Genomic DNA, 20,552 nt, shown 5'->3' with positions numbered 1-20,552 from the left:
TGATCATCTTTCATCATGTTGTCATCTAATCGTATTGCTTCTTTACAATATTGATCGAATGTTTCCGAGTTGGATACAATGACCAAGTTATGTAAGTTGTTATTCTTTAAGCCCATCTTGAAACATCTCTTCAATTGAGCATCATTTAGTTTCTCCTATGGCTCACATCGTGAGTCCAAGAGTTTTATCTGAAGGATAAAATCCCAAATGGTTTCATTCTGTTTTCGCTTAATTGAATAGAGTTTTTTTGTTGCACTCCACTGATCACCTTGTCTTGAAAAGGCGTGGATAAAGTTTGTTTTCAAGGTTTTGAAGTTTGCTTTCATAGCCCACATCAATATGATGAACCATCGACTAGACTTTCCCACTAAGAATAGTTTAGATTTCCAAAGGCTTTACATCTCTGTTCAAACATTTGAATGAATTTAACAAGATCGGTTGTTCCATTATATTTGCCCATGATTTTTGAAATCTCTACGGCTGTGTTTTTGTATGAGTCAATGAGGCCGTGTGTAAGTGCTCTGGTGGGTAGGGACTCACTTAGTCCTTGGGGCTACCCCTCTTCCTAGATTAGTCAATATATCCAAGGTGTGGGCATCTAGGGTTGCAAAGGGTTGGTACCTATAGGATTTGTGGGAATGTTAGGTAAAGGACTAAAGCCCGGTGGGATTGAAGTGACAGGGGGTGTAAAACTTGATGACATATTTGTTGTTGACATGGCGAATGGTATTGGGAGTTGCAGCTGGGGCATAGATCTCAATGGCTCAAAGATGTCAGCCATTGGGTTCAATCCGTGTGTGAGTCCTGGCAATCCCTCTATCATTGCCATATCTTGACGTTACTAATTACTCCTTTAATGAGTAAGCATACATTTTTTTTAACTTTTCATATTTTCCCACAACTCGTTACAGCCTAAGGAGGCGTGGCGTAACCTTCGTTGGGTCAAACGAGTGTCCGTTTGCCCAAATTAGCTTTAGACGCTACATGCACGTGAACGATCTCTTAGAGATGTTTTTCTAAAAAAAGTACATAATAGTAGCATCTTAGATGGAAGAGAAGGTCTCAAAACCTATTTTCCATCACTGAAGACAAAAAAAAATTCCTAGAAAGATTTTCCCTATTTTGCAACCCGTTTTTGAAGGTGTTCCAAAAGGAATTTGGAAAAACTCTGTATGAGAGAGTTGTAGTATTTTTGGAGTACTACAACTTTATCTCTTTAAGTTTTTCATGATTTTGTCATTTAGACCCTCAAAAAGTAGCCCAAATATGATTCGCAATCGTTTTCGCACTGTTTTGGGGGATTTTTGGTGCTTTGATCATTTTTAACCTCGATTTTCGGGTCAAATTTTGAGGCTATTGGTCGGAGGCCAAAACGATCGATTTTGTCCTCGAACAATCAAGACTAATTTTGCAAAACTTGATGTCGGCTTTTCTATGAGCACTAGAGCGCATTCATCAGACTCGTGGTTTAGGAGATACGATAACAGGGTTGTTTTCTAGAGAGTTTTTTTTTTTGGACGGTCCCCCTTTCACGGCGTGAACTAGCAAGGTGCACTTCACGACGTGAAATGGACTTCATGGATTTTATCAAATTTATTTTTTGTTTTTTATTTTTGGCACGGAGACTGTTTCATGCCGTGAGACGCTTTAAGGGTTTCACGCCGTGAACCCTTAAAGTGTGAGACGGACTTCATGGAATTTATTAAATTTGATCTTTTTGTGCGTGAGGCCTTAAGGCGTGAGACACTTAAGGTGTGAACCATGAGACACGCGGCTCACATGAATTTTTTTTACATGAGGCCTTAAGGCGTGAGCTGTTTTTTTTTTTAGTTGAGGAAAATTCTAATTTTCTTCTTTGGGAGGGATATTTTTTGAATTTTAAATTAGGGGGATATTGGCATTTTCCCAAAAAGGCAAGTGGGAATTAAAAAAGTCAACCCTTTTATAACACCCCCTTACACCCTTCATAAATGACCCCCAAAATGGACAATTTGACAACTCATTGGCATCTTCTCATTCAATGCTCATTAGCCTTAATGAGTTATGTAAAAAAGTGATTAGAAATTAATCAAAGATTAATTCTTTCACTAATCTTTCTCTCTTTTAAACTAATCAAGGGCTCTAATTAACCACTACTCACTAATTAATTCACACCATTGAGCACATAATTGGATAGAGCATGGAATTGCTAAGCTATGTGCATCAACTAATGTGTAAATTAATATATAATTAGAGATTAATTAATGTCTCTTCTCTTTTTTAGAATTAAGCAAAAGAGAGCCAATTTCTTCCAATTGATGAAGAATTTGATGCAATTAGATGTTTTGATGCATTTAGATGCTCCCAAAACACCTAAGAACACTAATTTTGACCTCTTACATGAGCAATTTTGACTCCAAAAAACACATTTTTAAATTTTTGCCCTTAATGAGCAAAAACAGTCAATTAAGAGAGATTAGTCGATTTCACGAGTTTTTTGATGTTTTAAAGAACTTTTTTCAATTATTAAGCTACTCCTATTGGTTGCTAACACTCTAATGCATACAATTCAAACAAAAAACATACAATTTAAGCAAAAATTAATGATTCTAGCTCTATGTTTCCTAAAGAGAGCTAAAATTCACTAAAAATTGCATTCTATTGCATTATTTGATGCAATGGATGCAAACTAAGCCTAATACACTCTATGTGCAAGCCCTAAGTTAATTTAAAACCAAATTAACAACAATAAAAACAATAAATTAAGCTAAAAATTAAGCAAAAAGGCATTCTTTATAAAACAAAAAGAGAGCTATTTCTCACAAAATCACACACAAATCTCCATCAAATCCACATCTTTTTCATGAGAAACCATTAATCAAGACAATGGGCAATGGGTAATGTGTAGATTAGAGAAAAACGATGGAAAAAGCAAGGGATGACTCCCCGGCAGCGGTGCCAAAAAATGTTAATGGCTCACCCTAATCCCCCTTACACATCCAACAACTGGTAAACCGCAACTGTCGTGAGGATCTTTCCAATAGCCGAGCTCGTAGCTCTTGAGGTCTCCAAGCTCTACAACTCCTTGAGAAGCAATTCCATCACGCTTGCGAGCGTTGTTACACTGCCCCGTTGCACTACGGGTACTCGTCCCTCCTCTCACCTCACTTCACTCACATACACTCACTAGCATGCATTAGGGAAAGAGAGTAGCAAGAGAATTAGCAAGAGCAAGACTCTATTGCACAATGGGAGAGTATCCTTGTATTATGAGAGATATTCTTTTATATACATGGCCATAAATGTTCACACTCACTTAAACTATGGCCATAAATGTTCACACTCACTTAAACTATGGCCAACTAGGCACTTTAGGCTCATAAGAGACCTAATGCTATTACAATGACTACTCTCATAATATATCCATGAAGTACATCGCTTGGGACTTCATCCTAACTTGTTACCACACGCTCTTGATGTAGGAATCGCCATAGATATTTTGTCAGACCATTATGGGCGCCTGTCCAAGTTGTAGATTTGGACACCATTGCTTCATATCTTGCATGTATGACCTTTTGGTGTATCTACCTTGACTCCTTGATGTAAGATAATGGTGGTAACTCTTGTTAAACCTAGGAATGGGTTAACAGGAGCGCTTCATCACCTTTTGAGGCTCAGCATCACATAATCGGCTATAGTGTGACTTGCTTACTCTCAAGCTGCAAGTTTTTTTCCACAAGCTTGACACACACCTGATGAGGAGTAGGAAGCTTAGCCATTAAACGCAAGCTTGCAGTGTATTCTACAAGTGAAATGAGAGCTAGCTGCAGCAACTCTGCCTTTCACTTCAATCGCCTATGTTAGCAAAAGATCATAGGATGCAGTCACTACATCACTACAGGTGAAAGCCTATTGTAGTGAAAAGCCAAGTGTAGCATTCAACAATTTCTCAGTAAAGTGCTCAAGCATTCAGCACGTTTTCAAAAAAAAAATCAAGCATTCAACACGTTTCAGCACGTAGGGATCATTGCCTCTCAAAGGCTCACCATGAGCAATAGGAAACAAATTGGAGGGGAGGAGAGAAGTCGAGAAGTGGCCAAACAACCAGCCTAAAAAAGATGCAAAATGATCTTTCTTGCATTTCATCAAACGCCTAAAACCCTATGACCTTAGGGTTTCTAAACCTTTTCACACTTTATGTCCACACCTTATCCTTCACACTCCCACATCTTACTTTTGGTTATTGTTGGGAGTTTGTACATGCACCTTATTGTGTGAGGATCCACACATTTGGTGTTTGTGATACTTGACTATGATCATGGATTTTGGATGCATCTTGGAGGTGTTTTGGGTTATGGGCGAGATTGCCTTATGAGTTCACTAGAGGCATGACTTATGATGAGTTTCGACATGGATGGATGATGTGTAGAGATGCTGATAATGTACATGTTGATATGGATGGCTACATGGCAAATTATGATCATGATTGTTATTTATCGGGAGCATCCTATGAGTCATGGTGTGACATGATGGAGTCTTTCCAGAACATGTGTAGTGCATGTTTACACATATGTCACCATCACAGTGGTGTTTGCATGGGCCTGGACAGCTTCTACGACTCACCCCCGACATCGACTAGCCATCATCTCATTGATTCTCATTTACTTAGACCAACTCATTCATTGTATTATGATGGGGATGATGTATTATACACACATATACATGATGTTGTATCACACACGTGCACATGATTATAGTGATACACGTGCACATCATGACACATACACACATGATGATAGTGATACATGTGCACATAAAGACATACACATACATGATGATGATGATGATGTATGTAGCAGTAATGTGTGTGATCTAGATCGTGAGGAAATGATCTTGGGGGTAGGCATGGCAACAAGCACATCGAGCATTATGAGCATCATAGAGCAGCCTATCTCTATTCCTAGTGATCATGGAGATACATGTGCACATAAAGACATACACATACATGATGATGATGATGATGTATGTAGCAGTAATGTGTGTGATCTAGATCGTGAGGACATGATCTTGGGGGTAGGCATGGCAACAAGCACATCGAGCATTATGAGCATTTGACTAGTCATGATCATTCGGCTAGTCATACATCCCTAGTTACACATAGGGATGACACCACATGTTGATGAGCATATCATAGACCATGAGGAGCATAGACCTGAGGTTCTAGTATTAGATGTGTTGGGCTACTCCCCTAGAGTTCACATGTGGAGAGATTTTGGATATGACCACTACTCCTAGTTTTCATAACATTCTTGGCAGCATTCGTGTGGATTAAGTTGTTGTGATTGAGCAGTTAGGGATAGTGCATGAGAGTAGTGATGAGTTCACGGAGGTGAGACATCATAAGAGTATGCATATTGATCATATTTTTAGCATACCCTATGGCATCAACCTTGAGAGCTTTACATTGGATTTATATATACTTTTAGATCCAGTGTTGTTTGAGATTGATTTATCATGGGATTTAGGTCATATGATGGAGATTGTCTATACCTTTGGGGATGACCTTAGTGGCCTTAGAGATTCTATTGATAGTGAGTTGGTTGATACCACTTATCTCTCTTGTGTAGACACTTTGTTAGTGCTTATTAGTGATGGTGATCTTTAGTGAGTTGGTTGATACCACTTATCTCTCTTGTGTAGACACTTTGTTAGTGCTTATTAGTGATGGTGATCTTTATACTCATATATACATTGATATAATGGATCATGTTTTTGACTTTTTGAGTGGTGCTACATGGGATAATGGCATGGGTTTCCATTTGACTCTACATGAGGCCCGACCTCGAGCTATGTTCATTTGGCTCCCACGGGTGTCGACATGATCCTATTTTCTTTGGAGACAAGGCATTTACTTTTGGATGCAGTATATGTAATTTGGGATGCATGGTATTTGATTATGTGGCACATCATGTGGATTTACATGCATCACATCTAGATTCTCACCTGAGCAATTATTTGGACCATGGATTTGATAATATTTCTGGTGTCCATTTCACTTTGGACGAGGAGCTTGGATACTTCCTTTTTGATCCAAGTGGTCACACATTTATTCATGGTTAGATGGTCGACACTTTGGCTATCCATTTGACCCAAGGTGGAGGTATAGCAAGATATGTCTCACATGGGTGATTATCCTTTTGATCCATGAGCTACCATTACTACGGCTTCGGAGTTGAGTTTTCCTTTCGACCCAAGAGCTACTACCATCTCAGCTTTGATGGTTTGGGATGTAAGCCATACATATCCTTTTGATCCTGGAGGATGCTCGACTAGCTTCGTCTCATCAACAGTGGTTCCTTATCCTCTCCACTTGCACTAGATTATCATGGGATCATTGTCTTGGATTTTTCATGCCTTGGATTTTCGTTTGATCTAGACAGTTGCATAGATAGCATCATCATCAACGGGAGCCCTTCATCCTTTCCATTTGAACCTAGGGGTAATGTGATTCATGTATGGGTTTTCTGCTACATCGACATTCATCATCAACGGGAGCCCTTCATCCTTTCCATTTGAACCTAGGGGTAATGTGATTCATGTATGGGTTTTCTGCTACATCGACATTCAGCCATGGAAGTGAGTTACATAGCCACTTGTATATATCTTTTCTTGGTGAACGACCACCCTTTGATTTCGAGGACGAAATCATTATATGAGGGGATGGTTTGTAATGAAGCAACACCTTTAGATTAGCTCTAGGACCTTGGTCTTGGGCTCAAGTATAAAAGGGTGGCTTATGGACTATCATTGTACCCTTTTTGACATTTTGACATCTACATGTACTCTTGGCTCTTTTCTTGGAGATGGCCACTCATGGTCTAGGGCTCATGGCAAGCTTGATAGCCATCCTCTCGATGGGAGGTTAACTCACTTAGGCATCATGGCCATTGTATGGATTATCCTTAATCTTGTATTAATCCATGATGATTTGTCCCTAATCTAAGCTTCATGATCAATCCATTTCATGTTTTAATCCCTATTTTAGAGTGATTGATAACTGATCTCGAGAAGCCAGGTAGAAAAGTTCGAGACACTCCCATAAAGCTTGTATAGATGATTGGTCATTATGCATCAACCCATTAGTATCGTCTACAAATTGTTGGGGACAAGTTTGCCCTTTGTTGTCTAGTAGAGAGATGCCCATTAATTGTCCTTTGTCCATAACCTTTGTTGTCTAGTAGAGAGATGCCCATTAATTGTCCTTTGTCCATAACCTTCTGGACCAGCCAACCCAGGGCATTTGCAACAATAGCAAATAGTAAGGGGCCTAGGAGGCAGCCTTGTCTAATAGAATTTTTTAAAATAAAGGATTTTGTAAGCTGACCATTCACTATCACTCTAGCCTGAGCATTACCAAAAAGCACTTTGACCAATTTTATAAAGTTTAGCCCCATACCCACTCCAATCTGTTGATAAGCTTTGTCAAAATCTATCTTAAAGAACATAAAATCATGTTGGGTTTGTTGAGCATGCTCCACTCCTTCCTAAAGAGCTATAATGGCATCAAGTACATATCTACCTTTGATGAAACCCTTCTGCTCAAGTCTCATCTAATCCTTCATATGGCATGAGAGTATTCTTGCTAGGGCCTTTGCATCTATTTCATATGCCGTGGTCACCATAGTTATAGGTCTCCAATTAGAAATCTCATCTTTAGGCCCTCTCTTATGAATCAATTTGATGACCCCTTCATTTATTAAGAAAGTGAGGGCATCATATTTGACTGATTCATTCCATACCTTAAGCAAGGGAGTCAGTAGGAATTCTTTATAGGTTTTTAAGAACTCTACTGGGAGTCCATCGAGCCCAGGTCTCTTTCCATTCTACATAGCATTAATTGCATCCTCCAATTCTCCAAGAGAAATATTCTCTTCTAAGATGGCTGAAAGGCTTGGAGATATTGACTTCCTTCTGCATTCTGATATGGTTTAAATGGCGAAATTCCTTTCCTTTGTATACTCATTTTGTGCACTGAAGATGGAGGAAAAATGCTCCTTGATAATGTCCATGTTTTTGGCCAAAGATTTTGTAAGATTTCCACTTTTATCTTTTAACATGGGGATGTGGGGATGGAGGAAAAATGCTCCTTGACAATGTCCATTTTTTCAACAAAAGATTTTGCAATATTTCCACTTCTATCTTTTAACATGGGGATGTGGTTTGTGATAGCCTTCTTTTTAAGGAGGGAGAACATCTCTTTAGAGGGTCTATCAATCTTCCCAGCCCACCACTCTCTTAGATGGAGTTTGATGTGCTAACATTGTATCTCTTCTTTCTTCTTTAAATCATCCCTAACCTTGATCAAATCCTCTTGTAGTTCCACCTGGCCTTGATTGATTTTCTGTTCTAGAGTTTGCTGCTCCTTGTATTTCTTAGCTCTCTTATTTGTCCTAATCTTCGTGACTTCCTTTTTTATATCCAGGATAAGTTTTTATGAGTCTCTAACATCATGTGCCCATGTCTTTGTCGAAGACCTATAGACAATGAAATGCTATTCCTATATTTTCTTAAGGTTTCTACACACTGTCACTTAGATTTCACCACTTCATCACTTTTGCCTAACCACCCTTGTGGCTTTGTCCATTCACACTCAAATCCTCCTATGTTGAAGGGAAGACCAACAACTAGCCCATTCTCAAAATCGTAATGTGAGTCCAACATTGAAGACATCCACATGATGAACTCGAAACTCATGGTCGGAATGTCGAAATATCTTGGCACAAAAGAACCATCGTGTAGGACAAGATGATGGGGTAATGGTCCGCGAAAGCAATGTTACGCTTGCTTTGAGCTTGGTATTTAGAAAAAGATTATTGATTTGAGAGGATGAATAGCCGTGCTTTTCTTAACTGGTTAGTATACCATTGCCCCATGTGAATTCATTATCATAGGACATATCTTGCAAAGCATGGATGCCTTTTACGTCCATCCATTTAGTTCTTTCCATTGTCTATCCCATGTATAGCAATCTATCCTAAGGGGACTCCACCATATTAAAGTCCCCTATCAGAATTATAGGATCCACAAAGTGTATTAGAGAGTCCCATAACTCTGCCTTGGAGGCAAAGGGGCTAGTAGCATAAACAGAGGTAAGCACAAATTTGAAGTTATTTGATTCTAAGTGAACAACCACTCATCTATTAGAGGATCAAATTCATGATGCTTAATAAGAGACATCCAAGATTTACATATTCCTATTGAAGTTTCCCCCCTCCAAAGAGATGATTAGAGCTAAACCAGGAGTGTTTCTTGGAGACTAGCTCTAGCTCTAGATTTTAAACCAAAGCTTAACTCGATGCTTTAACTTCTTGAAGACATATGAAGTCAGGATGGATGTTCGATTGAAACATCCATTCTTTTTTAATCCTAGATTGGTTACAATTAGTTAAACCTTTAGTGTTGTAAGAAATTATTGTCATGTCTTTTGTTTTTTTTTTTGGGAGGGGGTAATCTTGTGATCTCTTTTTTGTCGAAAGAGGGGAGATCATGCCTCCTAATTGGGACTGTCTTCTCTTAAGGGCAAGGATCTTAGCTTTTGTTTGCCCTGTGTTTCTGATGTTTTGTTTGACAATGGTTAGAGAAGGTGATTTGTTTTTCCCTCCTAGCAACAATTCTTCCTGTGCTTGTGTTGGGCCAGCACCCAAGTTCACCAATGAGTCATCTTGGAAGTCCATATCCTCTACCTCTTTCTCTAGGTCACTTTCTTGGAATTGTGGACTTGGTACCTCTTTATCATAATCATCACTTGAGGAGTCTTTGATTGTCTAGGTAGGATAAAAAATGTTAACCAAGAGTGGGGAGAACCTGTCGTAATTTCTCCTTCTTGGCTGGTTTCTAGAGCCTTATGGATGCCCTTGGCCTCTGTCTCTCCTCCCAACAAATTGAAATCCTTGACTATCTTGCTTAAGTTTAGTTTGGGGGCTAGTGGTTGAGGATGGGGGGGATTTTAATGGGATAATTCCTAATAAAATGGTCTTTTGCTCCCCAATGGAAGCATGTATTTAGGATATTTTTGAAGACTAATGGGTTGGTTTAAGATGAAGGCCATTCCTGCATAATAGATAAGGAACCCATTCATGCATTAATAGATAAGGAACTAGGGAGATCCTTACTTATGTCTATTTCTATTAGGTCTTGAGGGTCCGAGCATGGGTTTAGGTCAACATTTCATCTCACTCCTAACAATCTTCCTAGATAGGGCAAAGAGTAAGTTTGGTACCAACAAAAGAGAAGTCATAGGTCAAATGAAATAGGGTCAAAGGGAAATTTCTCAGGACCCATTGTCCTGCACATAGAGCATGAGAGCCATACCTTCTTCTTTAAATAGGAAACAAAAATAATTATTGAGAAGGTATTGGGTATGTTCCACTATGAGTCCGTGTGGAAGCCCAGTCCAAGCTTTGAGAACCTTGGTTGGAGATCTCGGCCCATTAAAAAGACCAATTAGAGCCCTGGTATGGTAGATATTCTACCATTCATGAACTAAATCCCCATAGGAAAGGAAACAGAAATCTTATCACTTTTGCCTGGATGATCTTTTTCTTCTAGTAGCTCCATTGGGTGATATTGGTGTCCGGATCTAACTCGGCCCCTCTTGGTTTCTTCTGGAGGATTCCCTTCAATTGGGTTAGCTCCATCTCGCTGAGGTAGTAGAACTTGGTCTTTGAGTCTCCCCTAGTCTTCATCTTTTTTTGCCTGGTTACAAGATGGTGCCACGTGTGCTCTGATAGGGCAAGTCAGCGCGAACAAAGAGCCAGTTTAAATGCTGGCCGCATGGCTCACATGCGGGAAGAGGAATCCCGCTGCTTGGCATGGCTCCCACTCCTTTGCCCTAAAGGGGGAGGATTTGGGCAGGATTCTCTATAGTGTATTCCTGATGATTTGTCTCCACACCAACTAGGAAGTGAATGGGTTTTTGTCCTTTTCTTTGCCTTAAATCTTTGCACCTACAAGGGTAGATTCTGCTGATGATGAAGGGCACTATACTGTGCTCAGCTTTTGTGAGGCAGATGAAATAGGGGTGAGTCCCTTTGGCCTAGACCATCGGGATAGTAGAGGGGGGACCCTCTCTTCTTGGCGTTGTGAGTAGTAGGAGGAGTACGATTGATAGGCGAGAAAGGAGCTAATGTGACCGCTGACAAAAACCCTAATTTGTCACATCAGAATAGTTGTTCCGTACCTTATTGCCCCTCGACTTAATCTTAAAAAAAAAACGAAGTTATGATCATATTAACTACATGTTCACGTTTGGACATGTCATATACACTATATTTGTGACACAAAAAATTTGGCATTGAAATTTTCGATTTTAAGTGAATGTCTAAGTGGGTGATGTTTCGTTTTAGAAGGGCTCAATGTTAAATTCCTTTGCTAGGTGGATAAGATTAGCCATTTTTAGTTAAAAAAGGTTTTTTTTTTTGCTACAAAAAAAGCTTGGAAGGTGAAGCAAAGTGAGGACCCTTATTGTATAACCACCCTACATTTAACTATACTATTTTGGTAAATATTATTACTTTCCTACAACCATTTACATTTAATTTGATATCCTTAATGCCTTTACTCATGCCTTAAGTTTTGCTAATTTCATGAAAAAGATATTCATTGTTCATCTCCCCATAGCTAAGTTGCATAGACCTTTCATAAAAAATGTTTGGGCAATGTGTAAAGGAGTTTAGCAAGGCACCTAGTGCATGATGGGATTCGACAAAAGCATATAAGCTAACTTTACCATACACTCAAACCTAGGGTTAAGAAAAACCTTATCCATTGAAGAGGGCCTTAAAAGATTCCAAAGAGTCAAGAATACTTTAAACTAAATACATTGCATGGTTCCACACCTTATACATAGAATAATAATGGATTTTATCTTATTTAAATGTCCAATGCAAGATGCTAAGGGACTCTCCAAGAAAATGCATAAGAAGACATTTGTGGATATGTGCTTAGACTTTATGTATCCGAAGAAGAGACAATATAACTTAATTCATTGAAAAAAAAAAAACATTCTTGTATATTCATGCATCAATGTATACACTACGACAAATGTATCCTTGCAATGGGGCACACTTCAACAATAAAAACTTTAAGAACTCACCTTTTTTGTGACATGCTATTTTGGTTTCAATGACATGATGCTAATCCATATCCATACGGAACCTTTTTTAAAAGGTATGAGGGTGAAAGTTTATTGAAACACTATATCATAGCTTTGTCTAGGCACTCTCCAAATGTCATGTAGTACATTTATAAAAAAAAATCCCTGATAAATGTGTTGTAGCAAATCAAGAGCCTTTTTCATTCTTACTTGAATCACTTTAATTAGTGAACCCATAACCTCAAAAAGTGAATACAAACTCTTTAATCTCCAAATTATCATACATGTGACTTCTTTTTGTTGATAATGACATTATAGACTATGAGTTAGAGCACTTCTCATCAAAGCTGCACACATAAGGGTGTGGACTACATCAAGTAAACTTCACTATGTAGGACTTGTATCATTTAAATAGATACAAGTTGAGTGATTGTTCCAACTTTGGTCACATAAAGCGCTTCTCTTTGAAATAATTACTTTTTGTGATTTGCACTTTTCTAAACTTTATAGGAAGTAAAAACTTTTCTAGACTATGAGTTAGAGAACTTCTCATCAAAGCTACACATAAGGGTGTGGACTACATCAAGTAAACTTCACTATGTAGGACTTGTATCATTTAAATAGATACAAGTTGAGTGATTGTTCCAACTTTGGTCACATAAAGCGCTTCTCTTTGAAATAATTACTTTTTGTGATTTGCACTTTTCTAAACTTTATAGGAAGTAAAAACTTTTCTAAACTTTATAATAAGAAGTAAAAAACCTTTAAAATCCTTGGAACCATATCATTGTACCTAGGTTGTTTAGTATGTGATGTTCATTTTCTATTACTAATTGTGCTTAATAGTGATAGGCTTGGTTCAAAACCAATATCACGATGTCCATCACACACACACACACACACACACACACACACACACACACACACACACAAAAGGGGGGGTTGTTAAAAAATGTCATTATTTGAAAGTCATGTTTTTTTATAAAATGATTAAACTTATAAAAAGTATGTTGACATGTTTGCTATGAATGGCGAGAGAGAGAGAGAGAGAGAGAGAGAGAGAGAGAGAGAGAGAGAGAGAGAGAGAGAGAGAGAGAGAGAGAGAGAGAGAATGATGCCTTAATGATGCACATACTCGCAAAATCAGCATTGTCATTATAAATGATTTGAAAAGTTATATATATATATATTTTAAATGTTGTGAATACTTAATTAAACTTGTAAAGTACATTTACATGTTTGTTGTGTAACCAAAGGTGACACCCATTTCAAACATGCATTAAAAGTGAGTCTCTCTGAAGTCCCAACACACTCCAAATTGAATGAATTAAGATTTAGTTGGGCACGTACATGCACTGGGACATGTATTCCCTTCAAGTGCTCATCACAACCAAGACACCCTTAAAATTCAAAACATAGCCTCGAAGAACTCATATAAAGCATGGACCAAGTCTCTCTCAACTCATAACAAGTAGCTATGAAATCATTCATGTTGTGTGACAAAAATCAAAGCCACCTTGAGTAGTAATACTAGAACAATCTCTTTAGTAGCCCCACACATCCTAGGATTAATCTCTCAAAACCTTGGGTAGAGATGAGATACAAGAGAAGAATAGAGGCATTCCTTTGTTGAGAGAGAAAAGAAAAAGGGGGGAGGGGGGACACACAGAGAAATGAGAGAACAACATATTAAAAATACTTTTCTAAGCAAAAACAAAAAAAACCATCATTATAGATAGCTCTCCTTTTACAAAGGCATGCCAAAAAGTTTAAATTGTTAGTTCTTCAAACTTACAAGTTCAAACCACCAACAAGTGGGGACGAGATGTGAGACCTATGCATTTCAGTGGTTAGCAATAGGTAAATCTATATATGAAGTTCAAGAACATTCTTTTGCAGAGGAAACATACACATGGGTTGAAGAAAGAGGGGGGGAAAAAGCTTTAGCTTAAACTTTTATTGCGAAATTTGTGTCAACCATTTTCGAGAAAATCTCATCCATTTTGTTCAAAGGCTTTTATTGCAAATGTTGTCAACCATTTTAGAGAAAATCTCATCCATTTTGTTCAAAGACCAAAGCCAAAGGGTACTTTTTCAAAAGGTCAACAAGGCCCAAGGGCACAAAAGTAAATAAAGGATAATTGCGGATGAAATTTTAGGCTTTAAAAAATAAATAAATTTGGCGCGCACTAAAAAAAACTTAACGAATCCAGAATACTTTTGTCCGAAATTTTTTGCCGCCGCGTGAAAAGATAAAGAAACGTTAAACCACTATCTTCTTTGTGAGTAAAAGAGGGACACGTGCTCCACTGTGATTGGAAATAACCCCCAGTTAAAAGATCTGTTAGCTTTAGTTAACGAGTTGATAAGGAGGCCACATGGTTGACTGTGATTGGCGTATAATTATTATTATTAGTGGCAAAAATCTCTTTGCTTTTAGTTGACTAAGGCTGCTAATAAGGTTAATAGCGCGCAGTAAATCGAAAAATGATCCTAGATAGATGCAGGCCACGCGGCTGTTTATTATTGGCAGCTTACAAGATTTTAACCAAGTTTACTTATTTCTACGAAAAGGTTAAAAAAGGGTAGTAGATCTGTAATAATAATCTGAGATCGGCGAATCCTTTTCACGGATAGTGTAAAAAACGTCAATTTATTTTTGGTACGGATATATATTTTTAATTTATGCAAATTTAAAATATTATTCATTTATGCCTTATCCTATGCGTGGGGGAGGTGCAATTATTAAGCATGGGCAAAGGTGTCCGTCCATTACATCAGATTTGAGATTCTTTTTTTCTCTCGACGGCTACGATCAGCAGCCTGTTGGGAGACCAACGGCCCCGATCGATGTTCTAGAGCGTTCTAAAGGAATCTTTGAAACGATTTAGGGCAGCTTAAGAGTGATTAGTGCTTAATGGTGTTTAGCTGGTGCCTACTTTTCTTTGTGTTAGCGTCTTTCTCAGATCTGAGCGAAGGTGAATACTAGAGCGGAAAAAAGCAGGAGCTTGCTTTCTGCCTTCATTGTCTGCATTTCCCTCATCTGTGCTGATCTAGTGCAGGGTTAGGGTTAGGGTTTCTTCTGCAGGCAGTGAAGCTGTGTCCCTACCATCAGGCAACAGAGCTCATCTGTTGGTTTCGTCTGCAGGCAGAAGAGCTCGTCTTGTGCTACTGTTAGGTTGGAAGCGGAGCACTGGATTGGGGTCTTATTTGCAGACAGTGAAGTTTCTCGAGACGCGTCTGTTTGCTGTAGATCGAAGCAGAGTTTGGTGATTAGTATGCAGAAGGCCTCACAAAAGCAGCTTGGAGTATCAAAGCAGCTTGGCGATTAACCTAAATTCGGCTGCAACCTTGTTTAAACAAGCTGAAGGAGGCGTCGAGGCGCCTGCCAACTGTGAGTCTTCAAAGAAACAAATAGTAATGGAAAACAAAAAGCTAGGTTTTTCTTAGATGACGAGATCTAGCACCTTATTTTGATTCCTTAGTGAAACAATCAGTAATGAAAGAGCAGAAGCTAGGTTTTCTGCCCCCGTTTTTGGGAAGTAGATCTGTACTTCCTCTAAACCCTGTAATGGCCTTTGCAGGATCTACTGCTTGCATTTTAGGTTTCTGCCGAGGGCACTACAGTTTAGGTATAGTTCTGGAAGCTTTCAAGGTTCAGCACCTTGCATGCACCATCGTGCATGTAGGTGTCACACAGTGAAGAGTTTTTTCTTTTACATGCTAGCTTCAACGTATATTCACTGACTGCACGCCAGATGTGATCGGATTTGGCAAAACATTCCTAGCTCTTGTACAGTTTTGGGTGGCATTGTTTGTCACCTCAGCTGACCAAGGTATTTTCAGTGCTTCCTATGATGTCAGATTGGTGCTTGTGAAATTCATTTGTATCAAAGTTAAAATTTTTTGGAGCGCACATAGTTTTAAGATACTGGAAAAGGATGCCTATGCTTCAATTTGCATGTATGTATCTTTAGGGGTGGTATTGGATTGGGTGCTGTTAATGCTTTGAGGACGGAAGTCATGTGAAATTCTCTGTATTGTTGCGAAATTTTATCATGGTAGTATGTCTATGTCTACTTGTATCTGTGTTTGGACAAAATGGCTGTAAATGGGTTTAGGTTCAATTGATGAAAGGGTGTTTATAAACCATTTCAAGTTCAATCATGCAATAATTGTTGGCTGAATTCCAGTGACTTCTAAGTTTTGTATTGCATGTGCAAATAATCATGGCAAATGACCACACGAGGGTAATCGACATCGTGTTCGGGTGAATCCCAGCAACTTCTAAGTTATGTATTGCATGCAAATAATCATGGCAAATGACTATATGCGGATAATCAACATAGTTGCATAGAAATACTTCACGACCATATTTACATGACAGTGTGCTACACCATTATGCATAAGAATATGTTCAGAAGTACTTCTGAGATGGTGGGCAATTTTCTATCCTGCATCATGCACACGATGTGGACACCAGTACAGTTTTTGGTTCATCAACATGCTGCATGCATGTGCTGGTCTGTAGGAATTTCAATTTATATGTAGCACGCAGGCCTTCACAAATCAAAGTTGTTGGGGGCACAAGATTACGATGCCTTTTGGCTGCATTTAAAACTGAGGCTAATGCATTCAATTGGCTGCGTGCCTTTATCATGCTGCTTGCTTCTTTACAATGGTGAGCTAGGTGATGATGAGCTGATAGTTTTATTGGTGCTTTTCTTTCTGGTTGCAGACTTAAAAAGAGCTATGCAAAGAATAACTCCACTTGGAACATGATTTGTATGTTTTGAATGGCATACCCTAGGCTCCTGTGAATGAAGCATTTCATATGCTACTAACTCATACAGAGTCAAGGGGATCATTGCTGGCCATTCTTTCCTTGTTTGATAGAGCGGCACAGGCTGGGACCAGGGTCTAGCAATAATGCCTCCAAGTGTAGATAGCCCACTCCAGACTCAGCTAGTTCTCCCAGTTCCAGATGTGGTCTTAGGGAGTGGAAGGAATGGGTCAGGAGGATTGTGTACCAGACCTGTTGGGCGCCGGCGCATATTTGTACAAACAGACACGGGAAGTGTGCTTGGAATTGAGCTGGATCGGGCAGATAATGTTCAAACAGTCAAAAAGAAGATGCAGACCATGCTTAATGTGCCTACAGAGTATACTGCTCTTGTGTTTGGGGATACTGTCTTAAAAAGTGACCTAAGCGAGCTGAGGAATGACTCTCCATTACTACTAACTAGAGAGCTGCAGAGGAGTCTGTCAACTCCATGTATCTTTCCCTCATCAGATGTACAAGTACCGGCAGATGGTGGTCAGCCATTTGAAGTTGTCGGGGGTTTGAGGTGCTGCTCGAAGATGAAAAGGACAATCAAAGAAATTGTTAAGGCAATTGAGTGTGGAGTAGAGCCAATTGCAGTGAGTGGGGGTCTTGGGGGTGCTTATTATTTCAGAAATTCTAGAGGGGAGAGTGTGGCTCTTGTGAAGCCTACTGACGAAGAACCCTTCGCCCCTAATAATCCAAAAGGTTTTGTAGGAAAGAGTTTGGGGCAACCTGGCCTCAAAAGGGCTGTGCGTGTTGGAGAGACGGGGGTTAGGGAGGTTGCCGCTTATCTCCTTGATCATGACCATTTTGCAAAGGTGCCTCCTACAGTACTGGTCAAGGTTTCTCACCATGCATTTCACATTAACAGTGCTACCTCAGTCCAGAAGGGAACTGACAAAGCTTGTTTACCTATAGCAAAGATAGCATCATGTCAACAATATGTGCACCACGATTTTGATGCAAGTGACCATGGCACTTCCCGCTTTTCCGTGTCAGCAGTACATAGAATCGGCATTCTTGACATACGAATATTTAACACTGACAGACATGCAGGGAACATACTTGTTAGAAATGTGAAGCCTCTTGACAGCCAAGGGGCTTGGGGCTGCTCCAATGTTTATGTGAACGAAGCACTAGAGCTAATTCCAATAGATCATGGACTCTGTCTTCCTGAAGCACTGGAGGATCCCTACTTTGAGTGGCTTCACTGGCCTCAATCATCACTGCCATTTTCAGAAGAGGAGCTTGATTACATTCAACGCTTGGATGAGTACAAAGATGCTGACATGCTTCGTCGTGAATTGCCCATGCTGCGAGAAGCATGTTTCAGGATGCTCATTCTTTCTACAACTGTATTAAAAAGAGCAGCTGCAGCTGGTTTTTGTCTAGCAGAGATTGGAGAAATGATGAGCAGGGATGGAATTGAAGAAGCTAGTCAGCTTGAGTTGCTCTGCTTGCAGGCCAGGCTTCAGGCCAAGAGAGAGCTTTCAGATGAGAAGCTGCGTGATGATGATGACGGTGCATTTTCTGAATACTCTTTGGGGGAAGATCTACATGAACAATTTGAGTTTGAAATGGATCAGGAGGATGACAGCAAATTCAGTGTTGCTGGTGATGAAGATCAACTCTTGTCCAGAAGAAGTGATTGTCTGACTTGGTCCTCTGTCCACTACTCATTTGCGTCTACACCAATAGCATCTTCAATCTCTAACTCCTCTGTCCCTCTTTCAAGTGTAACTATACCTGGTGGGAATTACTGGCCATCATCTTTGTTGCACACTGCTGCTCCTAAAACTCCACAGCCAAGTCGTATCCCTCTTCAAATTCTGTGTGAAGCTTCTTCAATGGAAGAGGAATATGAATTGACTTCGTCTGCTTGCAGTATCTCAGCAGCCAGACCAAGTTTCTTGAATGGTGGGTCTGCAGCTCCCCAGGCATTGTCTTTTGGAGGCAAACTAGAGATCAGGTCTCCCAGAAGCGCACGTGCTGAACGCAGTCCCAGAGTAAGACGAGAGTTTCCTCCCTTGGTGGAGGAAGAGGAGGTCAATGTATTTGCAGAAACAAACTTAAAAACTTGCATGGCTTCTTGCAAGATTGATTCTGCTTCACCCAGAGCAATGTCATACAGAAGTGTCAGCTTCAGTAACCGGAAGCAGAGATACATGGACTACCCTGAACGTAAGGCACCAGCTTCTGAAACAACAGGGAAGGTTAATGTCAATGGGGGTTCACCCGCATTTTCACTAGGAGACATGAATGAGGAAGAATGGACCTGTTTTATGGATCACTTTGAGGATCTTTTACAGGAAGCAATAGCAACTAAGTGTAACCAAATTGTCAGCCACAGGCAGAGACTAGGGATTTCTTGCCAGTTTTGAAGAGCTGATGTTGAGAGGCTTTAGTCGTGGAGTTCTGGCAGAGTTTTCTTTCAACCGACAGTAAATCTGGTATGAATCTAGAGTTTGTGCATATGGAGTGAGATTTCAAAGAGGTAGTGGTAGAGTTGCCTTGAAGCCCTGATTGTACAGTGAACAAAGGTTTAGATACAACTTAAGTTTGTAAATTCTTTTTACTGGCAATCTCTGTTAAGCAGCAGCAAGCTTGAAAAAAAGTTTTCTGCTGTATGGAGAATATGTACACATACTCTGGTCTTTAGTTGCAAAAAACATCATTACATGTAATGTAGTCCCCATGTTTGTTTTTTAATTTGTTTTGTGCTAAGTATTAATGTGTGTTGGTGAGCTTCTGAAGTGACTGTAGAGATGTGCAGATGCCTTGGTTTTTTTTTTGGCAGTGATTGTTATGCATTGTACGAGAATTCATAGAAAAATGAGAGTTATCACCCCAAATGCTTAAGGAGTCAAGTCCATCCAACTTCTGCTGCACTTAAGAGAGTACTGCAGTTCAGACCTAGTGAAGGTTGACGACTATTGTGGTTGACACGACACTGTATGCATAAAAATTGTCTTTGATTGCTATACATGGTGAATGAGGGGTACAGAGGTAGTCCTTATGTCCCCATGATGAAAGAGTTTTGAAAATCTTGGTAATCTTTTCATGTCCCCATATTCTTTTTTTTTTTGGCAGTGATTGTTATGCATTGCATGAGAATTCATAGAAAAATGAGAGTTATCACACCAAATGCTTATGGAGGCAAGTCCATCCAACTTCTGCTGCATTTAAGAGTGTCCTGCATTCAGACCAGGTGATGGTTGATGACTATTGACGACAGTGTGTAGATAAAAAGTGTCTCTTGAGTATCTGACATGATAGGCATGAAGAATAATTGCTATACATGGTGAATGAGGTGTGTGCTCTCCAGCTAGATACAATGGGAATTTTTTCCACCATACAGGGGTAGTCTTTATGTCCCCATGAAGAGTATTGAGAACATCTTGGGTCCCCATGACAAAGATTATTGAACGTTTTGCAGCCCCTGGGGAAGAAGTCTCAAAGCTTATTCTGGAATACCTCAAGCATACCCCTCACCTTCTCCTGCAATGCCCCCAAGAATACCCCTCACCTCCCACTATCCTTAGATAGAACACCTAGGACAGCTTCCTGGTTTTTCTATTAAGTAGTTTAAAAAAA

General features: G+C 39.6%; 1 protein-coding gene across 1 annotated transcript; it reads left to right on the top strand.

Moving 5' to 3' along the window:
• The first annotated feature begins 14,762 nt into the window (after positions 1-14,762).
• Positions 14,763-19,642, top strand: LOC147636100 (phosphatidylinositol 4-kinase gamma 6-like). The gene is made up of 3 exons (XM_086801524.1): positions 14,763-15,527; positions 15,718-15,969; positions 16,872-19,642. The coding sequence occupies exon 3, from the start codon at positions 17,063-17,065 to the stop codon at positions 19,337-19,339; it is 2,277 nt and encodes a 758-aa protein (XP_086657650.1). The 5' UTR covers positions 14,763-15,527; positions 15,718-15,969; positions 16,872-17,062; the 3' UTR covers positions 19,340-19,642.
• Positions 19,643-20,552: the final 910 nt, after the last annotated feature.

The sequence above is a fragment of the Cibotium barometz genome, chromosome 8, assembly GCF_041138505.1.
Source record: "Cibotium barometz isolate CiBa-2024 chromosome 8, ASM4113850v1, whole genome shotgun sequence".
Taxonomy (NCBI): Eukaryota; Viridiplantae; Streptophyta; class Polypodiopsida; order Cyatheales; family Cibotiaceae; genus Cibotium; species Cibotium barometz.
Note: the sequence above shows the minus strand (reverse complement) of the source record. Positions and strands in the feature narration are given on the sequence as shown.